The sequence below is a fragment of the Pseudopodoces humilis genome, chromosome 3, assembly GCF_049639895.1.
Source record: "Pseudopodoces humilis isolate 2021_Gansu_Grassland_sample_001 chromosome 3, ASM4963989v1, whole genome shotgun sequence".
NCBI classification, from domain to species: domain Eukaryota; kingdom Metazoa; phylum Chordata; class Aves; order Passeriformes; family Paridae; genus Pseudopodoces; species Pseudopodoces humilis.
The window spans coordinates 53,390,547-53,405,803 of NC_142202.1; the positions used below are offsets into that span (position 1 = coordinate 53,390,547).

Below are 15,257 nucleotides of genomic sequence, written 5' to 3' on the forward strand. Positions count from 1 at the left end.
CTGTTCACAGTTTCTGAGAGAAGAGATGCCACTGGTCCCTGATTAAGTGCCTCTCAAAGCCCAGACATCTTTCCAGTCAACAGAAATGGCAGAACCAGTTAAAAATAGTATTGCTTCCTGAACTTGTAAAAAAGCTGATGAGAAAGCATTTTGGAAGAAGATGTCTAGTAAGTAGCACCTCTGTGTGTATATAATTTAATAAGAAAATCCCAAAAAACTTCTAGTCCTTCCTACACATCTGTGTGAGTCAAAAGCTTGTCACCTTTGAGAGGTTTATGCTGCATCTGCTCTAAAGAAAACACATCATGTTTGGGTAATCATTAAAATAGGCTTGTAGGCTTGTAATGAGTCCACCCACCCCCTGACTGACTCAGAAAAAGCTAACACATTTGGATCATTTAAGTTCTCATCTGTGTACTCTGCAATTTCACCATCCTCCATCTGGAACCTCAGTATTTTTAAAAAAACACAACAAAAACCAAGGAAAAATACAATTTAGTATTGTTGTCTGTCTTGCTTTAGGAGCTTGCTAGGTTGAAATTTGTTTCTCTCCTTTGAAGGTAAGAAATCTTACCCAATACCAGGAGTGAGGCATGAAAGCCAAAATAAAATTCAGTTTTAAAATATGCTAACGTTTTACCAGGTGATCAGATTATCTTCTTTCAGTATTTGTTAAATACATAATCTTATTATATAGACACATATGCTGGAAAAGGTAGATTTTTTTGGTCTGAATCAAAATTAGAGTTAAAACTGCCAAAGTCCCCAATTCAGAGGTTTAGATCCAAGATTCAAATTCAGAATTATTTTTTAATAATTTTATATGTATTTAAAATTTTCACTGTAAAGTCACTGTTCTATAAACTTAGCTCTTAATTTAGTTCAGGTTTTATACACTGAAACACAGGAACATCTTACCTAGAGCTTATAAACTGATCAATCACATCAGCAAGGAAGTATTCTCATCACTTGAATGAGAAGAGTGGGACTGTCTATGCATGGACATCTAAGCCTCATAAATCTTTGCTACTGATGATTTCCAAACACTTTAAAACCAAAATATTTCACCAAACAAGTTGTATTGAGATTTAAGGAGAGGGAAGGATTTATTCCTGACTCTCAAACCGGCAATGTGCTCTGAAGCATGTGAATTAATAACTCCAGCCAGCTCCAGTCACCCTGCTTCCACCCTGTGTAATTGCAGGAAATATCTTCATTTCTGAGCCTTCTACGGTATTTATGGAACTCTTTATGTCAGGACTATGAAGGATGGGACTGTAATGATGAGCATTACAGAAATCCTATGAAACAGAGATAAAACTAAATATATAGTACTTTACACCATGTCTAGTACTGCTGTCTTTTCAGATGAATCTATATAATAGTGCATTCATTTCTGTGGCTGCACTCTACCTCCATACACATGAACCACTGCAATACCTCATATCTGCTTATCAGAAAACCTGACACATCCCTGTCTGTTTTTCACTCACCCTCACTGAAAACCTACCGAGCTTTGTGTTACCTCATTTGTGCAAATGGAGGCAGAGTAGCACAGGTGAGGTATGACCTGCAGCAAGGCTGGTGGCAGAGCTGGGAACAAACCCACTCTCCCATACCAGCCCTCTGCACCATGGGAGCTTGAAACTGTGGCCATCCTGCTGGTTTTGTAGGGCATGACAACGGCCTGGCATTTGAGATGTCTTCATGAGCACGTGCAAAGCTGAAATAGACCGATGTGCACAAAACCCTACCTTGTGGTGGGGAATAGTCATCGGAGTCCGTGTCACTCTCGCTGCTGTCCTCCACCAGGAAGCTGGGGTAGTTCCAGGACATGTTGAGGATGCCATCTGACTCATGAAGGAGCACATGGGCCAGCATTCGGCCATGGCAGTCCATGACGATAACCTGTCCATCAGCAGTGCCAAACAGAACCTGAAAGTAACACAACAGCCCTCAGTCCCACCAAATGTGAGCCATGGGGTCCTCCTTCAAATGCATCATGTAATTAACTAGCTGCACTGGAAATTAATTGAAAGCAAAGCAGTCCTGGATCCAAAAGGATGCCAGAATAGGACACTGTAATCAAAGATGAATGTGAAAATGAAGTTAAAGCAGCAGAGTCTACAGGTAAGCTTGTAAAATCTGTGAGCAAGTAATGTTTCATGGTGGATGCATTTCATTCACTTTAATATGAGACATTAAACTTTATTTGAACTTGATCATTACTGCAATTAAAGTGAGCTGGCAGAAAGGCTACCACAGATTCTTTAGTAATCTTGGATAATACAAAAACTCCTGGTGGCAGAAACGGAGGTGTGCATCAGTCCCAACAATATCAAAAGAAAAGCCACAGCTGACAAAAGTGAGGTCCTAGCAGAGATTTTAAATGTAGAAAGCTGAATAGAGAAGGACAGTTGAAGAGCTAGAAAAGATGGGAGAATGCCTTTCAAAAAAAAAAAAAAAAGAAAAAAAAGAAAAAAAAAAAAGGGAGGCAAAAGCAGTATGATCAGTCACCTGGAAGGAGATTATCATAGGCCAGAGGGAAAGCAATGTGTTGCACATCCAGGAAGAGATGAGAAGAGCTTCCACCCACCATTTCCAACACAAAATGGATAATCCAAGATTTTTCTTGCCCTTAAGCAACTCCATAGCCAATCACACAGAGTGAAGTCAGGCTGACTGGAACCTGCAATTTCTTTTTTAATAATTTCTTCTTGAGGATTTAAGAAAGTTAAGATCCTGCATATTTGATGAATTTTAGGAAAAAAAATCAGGAAATAAGGACTAATAAATCCTAAAGCAATAGATGCTTTAGCCAAGGCTGTTGCTGCTATCACGTAATTCTGTATGAGGCAAATATTTTAAAGCAAGTTTAAAAGCACCCATCGACTTGAAAACTAGCCAGCATTAAAAATGAAGCTAAAAGAAAGGTCAAATCTTACACTTGCTCTTCAGTCTGCCACCTCTTTCCAGTACTTGTAAATTTAAGGTTCTAACAGCTAGACGCCTAGATCAGAAATTCACCCTAGTCTTGTAACTTACCTTTAAGAGTGGTCAAGTGTTTAGAGAAGAGTAAAAGGACAGGTATCTGAGCAGGTATCTCCCCTGCATACTCCTGTAGCTTTCAACAAAAAAACCCAAGCCCTCTTCTCTGATAACTGATAGTTTCATTTGGCAACCTTTAGCTCTTTACACTGAAAGAAACACAAATAATTGTTCCCTACTTACATTCTTAACATTGGTCACAATTTTACAGACCTCTATTATCTACTTCCCTAGTACTCTCTTTCCCAAGCTGAAGAATCATAGCCTATTTAGGATCACCACATATAGCTGTTGTTCAAAGCCTGCAATCACCCTTGGTGACCTCTGCTGTCAGAGGTTGTCTTTTCCATCTTCCGACTGAGAGGCTGTATCAGAACTGCAGCATTCAATGTGTGTATTGTATCAGACTTGTACAACACTAGTCTCCTAGGAAGCAATTGTCATTATTTGAAATGGTTATTTGAAAGTTTCAGACAGGAAGTGTGGATTCTTAAGTCTTAGTCAAAAAAAAAACCCAAAACAACCAAAACAAAACAAAAATACTAGAATTCTTTTTATGATCAACTTAATGAAGGCTGTAAACTAGAATGGCAATTTAAAAGAACTCCCATAAAGTCATTAAAATCTTAAGAAAAACAGTGGAGTTGCTTCCCATTATTAAAAATATTGAAAAAAAAACCAGTATCTGGCTGCCTTAACCATAATCATTGCACATTACAAATATTTTGTGTAAAATAGTTGCTGGGTTAAAACAGCAGCTGAAATTTACTACAAGCCTCAGAATACTGCTCTTATATGTAAAAGCAAGAACTCAACCTTTGTTCATCTCACACTATCCTCCCTTTTGATCCCTTTTTCTATTCTTCTTCCACTTGTATCATCACATCTCATTTCACACTGTTCATTATTTCCACTGTTTTCACATGCACAGCCACTTTCACTATCACTTTCAAAACACAGCCACTCTCTTTCTGATCTCAAGAAAACAAACTTTAACAAGGGTAAAATCCTACCAGTTGTCATTGCTAGCTTCTCACACCACTCTCAGTCTACTATAGATTAGTTTTTAACTAGTCTCCTAAAAGTTCTATAATTGTAGATACCTAAACAGAGGAGGTGAACCTCTATTGTTTCTGAAAATAGCAGTGCAAGAGTCTGCCTCCTAAAACCCTGCAGAAACATTTTATAATTGGGTAGGAATAAAATCTTTGGACTCATCACTCAACAGTTCTATCTCATCTCAATCTAAAGCTAATTCTTTTGAGTAGCACTGCCCTCAAATAATTTGAAATTATTAAGTACTCAGTAATTTCCAATTCAGAACAGCTGTATGTCAGCATCTGGATTCTTGCACTGGAACTTGAGAGAGCTCTTTAGCAACCTAGAAATATCAGAGGGCACACTTCATCTCTTCAGCCAGGCTGTAGGTTTCAAGGAGCAGCTTTAAGTTTCAGGGTTATTGTAGCAATACAACCTTTAAGATGAAAGCATTTATCAGCCTGATAGTCCTGCTGGCTGAACTCCTGCTGAAAGCTGTAAAAATGTCTAATGGTGTTATCATCCATAACATTACTTAGGTTATAAATGCCACACTCAAGCTACTTATGTCAGATGAATAAAACTCTCTTGACCTTCAGACAAAGGGTTGAACCACAGGATATCCCAGAGGAATTAAGAGAACAGAGAAATTAAGAAGCTACATTTTAGGTACTTAAAATTAGTTTGGTTTTTTTTTTTTTTTTTGGGGGGGGTTTTTTTGTGTTTGTAGATCTAGGAGGTCAGACAGAATGGTGGAAAAAGGTAGCAAGTTTTAGTGGTTTGTTAATCCTTGAACACAAAAGTTAAGTGATAATAAGAGTAATTTAAAAACCCCCCAAGTACTTATTTTGAAGTGGTTCTTTGGCCCCTTGCTCTGTTCTTCTCTTGACTCTTCTCCTTTCATACTGCTTATTATTACAACCGATCTTATATGTACTACCACTTGCAGAATTGCATTTGCAGAATATGGAAGATCTCATAACCAAATACCTAAAACCACCCAATACATTCCGAGTGTGAGTCAGTACCACAACATAAATACAGTATGTCTTTACAAAATATCAAACACCACAAAGCCTACACTACAGTGAAGCTGTAGCTGATTAAAAGTCACACAAATGCAGGGTTCCTGTAGTGCCCAGATGTCGTGTGCTTTGAAGAGGAAACTGATAAACAGCATTGGGATAGCACACAAAGTTTTCCAAGTGTACCAAGAGTTGAAAGGTGGGTTCAGTTCTGAAACATGAGTGTCTCAGTTCTCCATGAAACCCAAGCCTGGGTGATTCCTATCTATTATAACAAATCTGAATACTTGAAAAACGCCCTTCACTGGAACATGCTGATCTCTTTAGTCTATGTGCCAACTTGAGACGAGTTTCACAACCTAGTTTTGGTAAATTGACAGGTTTTTCAACTAAAGATTTTTGAACTATCATCCATGAAACTTAGAAACAACTCAAGATTGCAATTGCCTTAAATGCCCAAGTTATCAAATACACTTCAACTAATAGTCTGAAATACACCAATTTCTAAAAGACATACGGTAAGCAAAAGATGGGGTATTTTGTTCTGAGGTATTCCTCTTTGGAAGACATGAATATTACGACAGTGAAGAAGCTAAAAATTCAGCTCAAGAGGAACAGCTTGGATGTGTTGGGTGGCTTTGCTACTTATGGATGCATTGTGCTGAACTCCACAGTTCCTGTAAGCTCTGTTGTGATGCTGCAATGCTCTGGACCAGACACAGGACCAGCAGAAAGTGGTTTGGCAGCACTGAGATCCACAAAGCTACAATGGAGTGACTAAAGACCTGGTACATTGAAGGTCCAGCTCAGGAGGCACACTATTTTGTAAAAGTATAGTTTTCTAAGAGCAGTGCTTTCTTTGCACATAACACATTTTGTTGCTATTTCATTTGGTTTAATGTAAGTAAATTGAACTCATCAATGTGAAGAATGCTAAAGCTTTACGATAATTGGAATACATAGGAGGAGTAGAAGGCAGAATTATTTCCAATCTCAGGTATTGGTTGTACAAACTGAACAGTCAATACTGTTACAGAAAGATATCAATAAAACAAGATGCCTCTCTTCATGACATTTAGTACTAACACTGAAGGTTTCTAATGTTGCTGGTTAAACAAAACTCCCAGGAAATCTAATCAATACATTTTCAGAACAGGGGCTGTCATTCTGCGTCAGGGAAACGACCAAACCTTTGACTGAAGTTAAAGTTGAAGCATTAGAAGTTGGATCTGCTATAGCTACTGGAAGAAATATAAAGCCATTGGAGGCTACTTTAGGGTAGCACTTTTAAAGTGAACTATTCCAGTATTGTGATGCTGGAACAATAAAAAAGGAACATGTGTCTGTTTTACTCCTCCTGGCTCAGGAATTTTTAACAGATCCTCTCTGGCTTCTTACAAAGAACCTACATCTGACAACTCACAAATGCAAAACAACTCATAAACTCCATTAATTAAAACAGCATTGAAAATGAATCTAGCAAACTTGATACTAGTAAAATCTGGTCCTTAAAACCCCACAATTTTGCATACAGACAGAACTTGCCTTGCAGGACCAAGTGAGGTGCATGAATAGATTGCATCTAAATTCCTGGACACACTGAAACATTCTGAAAATTAACGTAATCTGTCATGAAATCTTAAGTGCTCTAATCTTCCCTAAGATGTGGCTAAGCTGTCAGTAACTCCACTGAGCAATTTCTCAAGTTACAGATCTTCCTTCTCCCATAGGACAGGTAGCGGCTTTTGGTTTTTAACATTCTCCAGGGTTGTACTTCCAAAGTTTGAAGGATTCCTCTTCCTACTTACTTGGCAAACCTTGCTCTTTCAGTATTTTGTTTTACTTTCTGCCCTTGTGTGTGTGTTTGGCACACACACCTCCTGAAATCTTCGTGCCATCGTACCAGGCTGTACCAATGCTGCCACTTAACAGCTTGCCCTGCACAGCTCTGCATTCACAGCTGCCTCGTTCTGTGTTTTGCTCCATTGACCATCACCTTCTCAAAATTTCGACCTGTCTTTATACTTTCTTCTTCAGTATCCTCCACCATCTTCCCCCACAGGAAAAAACAGGCACCTCAGAAAGTACACTTTGCAAAAATGCTAATAAGGTCAACTGTTTGCACTGTCAGAAGATGCTGAGCAGTTCAAGGAAGCTGAATTAGTTCTGTTTGCTTTGATTTAGCCACCTGGACAAACATTAGTATTTATGATAGGAACAGCCTTCAAAGTTGTCACTGTCATACTGCCATCATACTAATAGAGATAAATCTACTTTCCTGATTCAAAATTAACTGAACTATAAAGTGATAAATAAACAAAATTATGGACCAACCTCCTATTTATGCAGGTAGGCTCAGTAATAAAGGAAGTATGGAAAAAATTATTGTCTTTGTTTTCATTCATTAGCCTAACAAAAGAATGTCAGTCTTGCCAAGGCTTAACTACAAAATTCTGCAGTCCATTTAGATGCAGTATTAGCATTTTGCACTCCTTGGGCTTCTTTTGTTTACTGTTTCTCCATCACATAGCAGGAGACAGTGCAGCAAACTCCTCTTAGGATATATTAGAAAGTGAAAGTTCGTTTTTTCCTCAGTGTCATATTTCTGGCTTTCCTTTTTTTACCTCAAAATACAGAGAGAAATAAAGAAAAGCAGAGTGAGGGAGACAGCTAGTTTCCTGCTGAATACTTTTTATTTCCATTAAAAATTCAGCCACTGTAAAATGATTTCTTGAACTGACACAAAAAGAGACATCACTAAAATTCACACACAGGCTCAGGGGGAAAGCACTAGATTTTTCTTGACTGATTTTATGTCCAAAAATCTTAGAACACTCTTTGGACATGAGGAGTTACCAGCCCCACACACGGCTGGTACAGCCCAGGATCATTCAGCTAGCTGCATGTATGAATATACACATAGTGGTGAAATTCTCATTTGAGGCCATAAATCCTTTCAAAAGCATCACTGCCTTAGTCACCTACTTTTGGGCTTGTTCATTCACTCTTCTACAAAGTCCATAGGATCTAGGTAACTATTACAAAGCCATCCCATGAGAAGGCAAAGTAAATCCATCAGAGATCTTGACGACAAATCCGTTTAATAAATATTGAAATACTACAATCTGCAGATTCAAACTGCACTGGCTTTATTTCTCTCTAAAATAGCATAATAATACTATTATTATATATATAAGTATAATATATAATAATATAGCTGAATGACTGTAAATGAACTAGAGTCTTGCATGCCACTTCAGGAGTCAAAAACGCTAGTCTTAAAACCAGGATCTGAAGCTATTAACTACTCTAGACATGTGGGGACAGAAGCAATTGTCCAGGCAAAGATCTTACATGAAATGTTATATGACAGATGTTAATTCATCCTGGCAAATGACAGGAAGACTAATTATTATACATACTTGTAATTACACCTGGACTAATTCTGACTTGTGTACATTTCTATATTCCTTCTTGACTCTCAAGACACTTTTCAAGAAAGCATCCTACAGCAATTAGATTTTTGAGTGAAGAGTTGCCCTCCTATATAGTGTTCACTGTATTAATGATATGCCTCAGCTTACTTAAAATGTGAAAAAGAAATCACACTTGAAGCAGCATGCAAAATGAATAAAAGTCCAACAGCTGAACACCTTCTACAGAATATCTTCTGTGGCAAACAACTTGGACAGGACTCCAAGCTTGAACCACTGAACTCCCAGAGCAGAACTATTCTGGAATATTCTTTGAGCACTGCTGTTTTCTGATGTCCCACAAAAATGCCAGGAAAGTCTGTCTCTGAAAACACATATTCTTCACAAATGTGCAATTATACGTAGCAACTAAAACAACATCTGGTGGGAAAACACAATTAGTTTTACCAACAACCACTCAATCAGGAGAAGAAGTCAACTGATATGTTTGGCAGTCTCCTGCATTATTCCCAAGTCAGGTTTTAGTTATTTCCTAAAAAATACGTTGACTGCTGAAGCTAAAATCTTATTCAGAGCTTTAGAAGTCTGAGAGTTTCTGCTGGGGTTTCGTGGTTTTCTTTCCTAATTGGAAATAGTATTACTTAGAAACAAGGACAGCACTCTCATTTTCTCAAGTGAAAATGCAATACAAAGCAGTTTAGAAGTAATGTCCTTGCTGCTTTGAATTTCATACATAGAATCAAGAAGCCCCTGGGTTAAGCTATACACTAATGGAAGTTAGTCCCCCAGCTTCTGCCCTCTCCTTCTAAGTCTTGGATGCTGGCAGAGAACAGTAACTCAGTGTGGTCAGGAAATACGTGGAATGGGTGAGGTCAAGTGTAACTGAGTCAACACAGAGCCAGGCTGAGTAATAAACTGTTACCGAATGAGGCACTGAAGAAGAATGGCTATTCTCTTAAAAAGCAAGGAAAGCAAGGAAGGATTAATTCCTTCTCAGCTTGCCAACAATCCCTCAACATCTGAACACTGACAAGAAACTGGCTCCTGGACAGAGAACAGAGAGCTCAAGTTGAACCCATGCAGGATGAAACACTGACAGGAAAGGTTCTGGAGAATAAAGAGATATTGCTCCCGCTTTCCACTGGTATACTATCTCTTTTTGTCAAATCAATGGAAAGACTATGTGATACCACTTTCCAAAACTATCACCTTTCCTCTGCCATTTACTATGAAACTTAGTCTTGCTTTCCCAGACAAAACCTAGTGCAGAAATCCACAAATATCATACTCAAGATTCAATCACTCTAATCCTTGTTTTCTGCACCGAGGTTTCAGACTATTCACAGGCTTGAAGACATCTGACCCGAGTTCAAGACTCCATTTGGCTCCTGGTCTTCTTACTAAGCTTCCAAAAAATTGATGGATTAAGTAGCAGTGATGATAAAGTTCAAATCAATCACACTGGCAGCTATATTTCTTTTTAGCTGAAAAGACCTCAAAGCTCTAGATGAACCAAAGGGTTCCTGGGGCCAAAGTACTCTCAGCCAAGTGGCTTTGGCATGGAATAACGGACTCTTCCTAAAAAATGCTGTAAAACCTTCACAGTTTGGAGAGTTTTCCCTCTGTGAGAATTACACTTCCACTCACATGCCCTCTCCTGAGCAGTTCAAAATCTGAACAAACAAAGCAATTTTCCTACCCTATATATGATTTCTGGAGAGAGCACCTTCCTGCAGAAGGAAGAATTTTTTCCCTACACTGCCTAAAACACCGCGTAAGTGCATGCTGCTCCTTGCAGAGGTGCACTGCAAAACCTCATTCTTACCATTTGCCCTGGGGCTGAAGCATAGCCCAGAGCTTTTCAAAACCACAAGTTCAAGTAAACACTCCCTGTCTCAAAGAACTAAAGACTTCAGGCTATATAAGCAAAATCTTTCTGTAAAAGTGCCAGCAAGGTGAGAGGAGAGGAAAGCAACTTCTTTCTTCCTGACACCTCCCACACAGAGACTGGTCTTGTTTCTATTTGCACTCATCTTTACTTTGCTGACTCAAACATTGATGCTTCAAAAATGTAAAACAGCACTGGGTATAAAAATGCTAAGTGGACACATTAACTGAATAGCACAAGTTTTCATCTCTCCCTCCATCTCTGGCTTGTCACTGCCATCAACATCCTTCTATCCTGAGGGAGGCAAAGACATGGTAGAATGTGCAGCACTTAAACTTCAGATTCCAGTCAACTAAAATAGCAATATTGCGACCTGAGAGTCATAGGGAAGGAGTTATAAAGTACACTGCTGAGGTTGATCTCTACATCCTAGTACACTGTGCTTCCGAAGAGATGTAGAAATCCATTCAGGCATTTGCTTTTTGCTCTAACAAACATCAAATACCCTGTCTACAAGGACAAGCAAAACATTAAAACAGTTGTATTACTCCTTTCAGACAGAGTCATTAAGAGAAAAAATTCTGTGCAAGACTCATCTGAAACAGCCTTGACACGAAACACTGCAGGAGCTACTGAGAAAACGAGCCATGATGCCGTCAGCTCATAAACAACCCCCATGTTACAGCTCTCATGACTAGAACAAATGGCACCATCTCGTTAGCTCTCTCAGTGCCTTGCCTCTGCAGGCTGGATGAAGAGCATCCAGGGAAAGATTAGGCAAGGCACAGATGAAGCGAGTGGGAAGAAGAAAGCACATTGAAGTATCACCTTATTGCTCTGTTCCTCCAATTACCCACTCAGTAACTGTGCCGTACAGACTAGGCTTTTCTGGCAGGAAAAATTTGTCTGGAATAAACCCACAGATAGATGCCAAAGCTCCTGGAGCCGAGGATGAGCCCTAGAGGCTCCAAGGAGAACATCCTTGTTGCCTACCCTCCCCAAAACTCAAGGCAAAGCCTAAAATGTCTTCATCTGAGCACAAAAATCTGCAGTGTAGCTGCTCATTGCTAGTGAGAAAAGGAAAGCACAACCAAGAAACACAGTGCACCAAGCTAAGTTTTCTCCTTCCTTCTTTTTGGAAGATGTCTTCTCAGCAGAATGATGCATAAAAACCGACTTGAGACAAAAAGGCAAAGGAAAAACAATGCTAATGCAACTATACATTGATATCAGAAAAAAAGGGGAGGAAAAAGAAGAGGTATCTATAATTTAGGAAATAGCACAATACAGCTCGAAAACAATGTAATAAAAAGAGATGGGAGAAAGAAAGGCAAAATAGCACTTAAAATTCACATTACTTTTCCCACAAAATCTGTCACTATTATATACCACCATAAAAATTAAGTCCCCCAAAGCCAAAAGCAAAAACAAAGTGTTACTGGCTTCCATCATGTATAAATATATAAAACAAGAATACGAAATCTCTGCAAAAATATTTAAACATTTTAAGTTTATATAAATCTCCCCCACTATTTTGTTTACTAAAGGCTGAAACAGCTTAGTAAATATTTACAGACCCCTTAGCACAAGTAAGCATAAATCATTAATTTTAATAGCAAGTCTGCCACAAAGGTTTGAAATGCTTCTAAAAACAGTCCAAAATATTAGACAGTTAAGCTGTGATGGGTTTTATCTGTTTGTTTTATATAACAAACAGATTTATCTCGAAAGACAACCGAAGTCTCCTTCCCCTGTCCTCCTTTTGCATTTTAATGCTGCTGTTCAATTATGCAGCATGCAATGTTAAAATGCTTATATGCGATTTAACCATTGTCTGCAGCCCTTGTGGCTTGAATAAACTGCCTTGTTAATTAATGACACGTCTCTAATGCTATAAAAAGCCTCCAGCCATTTTTCCCAGTAATCTGAGTAATTCATCCATCAAGAAAAATAAGGCTTTCAGATCTTCCTAACAACTGTACCTTGCAGTGCAATTTTGAGTGGCCCTAGTCACTGTAACCATCATTTGGTAGTCTCTACATCCAGAACTGCTGGGAGAAAACAATGCATTTTTGTATGTTGAGACCCAAAAATGTAATTATTCCCTGACATCTTTAAGGCTCACTTATGTGAACCTATAAATCCTTAATAGGAACAAGAAATATTCTAATAAAGACCAAAATAATTGCTTACATTTTAGAATTTCACAGGCTGTAAGCTTTTTCATTTTGTCCTTCCTTTTCTTCATTCACAATAATTATGGTAAACACCTACCTTCCCCATGCTGCCCCAGTTGCCCCTTTGTAGCTCCCTTTCATCATTCTGTTAACTCATTAGAAGGCCATCTTCAAGATCTTTTTCCACATATCCAGATGTCTGAGAATAATTAAACTTGACCCATCTGACTACTATAACAGCAAGGACTGCCCAAACTAAACGTGTGCTACAGCACCTGAATAAAACCAGAACAGGAGGGTGAGTGGGCAAACAAACATCTCATTTCAGAGCCACAGGCAAATGCAGATGTAAGTGAGAAGGCAACAGCAAGGCCCAAACAGATGCAACATTTTCAAACACTTATAAATTCTGTGGTTTTAAGCTGTGTTCTGGAAGCTAGGTAAGGCTACTATACTTATTTCCAGCTTAGGAGCTGTTCAGAAAACCATTTCCTCAAAAAGGATTGGATAATATGCAACTGCAAATCATAGTTTACAGATGAAAATAGGGGATTTAAAAGCAGATTTATTAAAAGGGGATTTATTAGGTAAAATTCCTGCCAAGGACTAAAGCCATACCAAAACCCAAGAACTCTGAGAGAGAAGCTCATGAAACACCTGATGCCACCTGTAACCATTTGACAGCACTTCTTGTTAATCAGCTCCTACCTCCCGTGAGAGCTGTGGCTGCCACGGGGCAGCTGCTGGGCACAGCACGGTGCTGCTCCTACCCAGGGTCACGTATGGCACCATGTGCTGTGCCAGCACAGGGATCCCACCCAGCCCCACTGCTGGGCCCAGGAACAACACACATCCCCTTCTTCACCGGGAGCTCCATTCTGGGTCCTGGGCTCCACCCTGATGCACTGCAGGAAGGGGGAAGGAACTGAAGCCTGCCCCTGCCTCCTGCTTGTCACGGAAAAAAAGATGCTGAAGCGTCTCCGTGGTTGCCATGGGAATAGGATGGCAAGTGCTGGGAGCAGGAGTGAGTAACAGCTTAGAAACTGCCTCTCTGCACAGCAACTGCAAGCTTCAAGAGACTTCTAAAAAAACAACATACAGAGCTCCTGCACCCTGCGTTGTGTTTGATACAACGGAATTCATCTGCTGCTGGCCTCACTGTTTTCTTCCAGTGCATTTTAAGACCCTTCAGTGCACAGAATATCTGTTCCTAACATGGTGCTGGCTTTTCTGTTTCACTGAGAGCATAATTTTGTCTGATGAGGCACAGAAGAGGCTGAACCTTGGGGCCTGTATTTACACATTTTTAGTACTCATGCATGTCGCATCACAATGGGACCACGGACAACAGCTGTACCCAGCAGGATGCAAATCAAATTAGCCTACCGGCTTATAAACTTATTTTCAAAGCAAACAGAAAGAAGCATGCTGGCAAAGTTCACCTATACCTGCATGTATACATATACCTGTCATGTCCTAGTCAAACAGAATCCTGTGCAGTCCCTGAATTTCCAGAAATAAAAGCTTACAACAGGAAAAAAGGAAGGGGGGGCAAAACAGAAATGGGCACTTACAGCTGTCAGAAAAGTCTAATAATTTGTACTAGCAGAGATGCAGGGACCAAATATAGGTTACTAGCACCTCCTGGGATATCCAGGAATTAAAAGATATTAATTCATTTTCACTGAGGATTTCCTCTATTGGAGAGTGATTTCCCTTTTCACACACAGAAACAGCAACAGAGACAACCCCAGGGAAGTTCAAGGAGTTACACTATATTGCTATCAACGAAGGGATAATCAGACCCTCTACAGTTCTCACCCAGTTCTCTGACACTCTCTCCATCATGAAGAGAGATAATCTCTTTAATGGGTAAAATATAAGGAGAAGGAGAGGGAAAGGGTGGCCTGAAGGCATCAGGAGTTGATAGAAAAATGTCACTTCAAGCTCAGCAAACAGAGGGAGATAAAGCACTGGACAGTGTGTTGTGTGACTTGTGGGTTTAGGAAAAATTCTCAATTACTTATTGACATTGCTTCTATAATTATAAATAAACTCTTTGGTTAGACAAAAGTCAAGCTACTTCTCACTAATAAAGTCCTCAATCTGCGTGGTATATACATTCCCTCCTTGAAAGTAAGCATGAGACAATGCTGCAGAACTGTCTCAAGACAGGAAATGGTATTCTCTGATATTTAAAATTTATTTTTCATTTCAAATATACTTTTCATCCCTACATGATCATAGGTGAGCCTGCTCACATGAAAAATACTCCACATGACTTCTACAATCTCTTGTAGCCACGAAAAAAAACATTTAAAAGCTGCAAGGAAAATCCTACTCCTGAGCAATCCCATCCATCCAAGTTTAACACAAGCATGGCACTCAGTGTCAGACTGAGAGACAGCAGCCTGAGAGACAGACAGACTATACTGAGCAAATTTCTATCAGGACAGCAGAAAATGGATTCTGAACAATACAATCCCCCTGGAAATGTAAATTTTGAAGAAAATTGTGTTAAAGGTCATGGGACCATGGAGTGTAATACTTTCCAGGAATACTTTCACTAGCAACCTTCATGGTGCCAGAGGGGTAACAAAAAGAACAGTAGGAAAATCTAAATTTAAATGTCAACATTTATCTTTCA

General features: G+C 39.3%; 1 protein-coding gene across 6 annotated transcripts in view; it reads right to left on the minus strand.

Moving 5' to 3' along the window:
- Window positions 1-15,257, minus strand: part of TULP4 (TUB like protein 4) — a 149,073-nt gene that overhangs the window by 30,674 nt on the left and 103,142 nt on the right. For all 6 annotated transcript variants that reach the window (XM_088052776.1, XM_014263502.2, XM_005518430.3 and 3 more), the window contains exon 5: window positions 1,755-1,935. In XM_088052776.1, coding sequence (XP_087908902.1) covers window positions 1,755-1,935 — 181 coding nt within the window. The remainder of the gene's footprint in view (window positions 1-1,754; window positions 1,936-15,257) is intronic.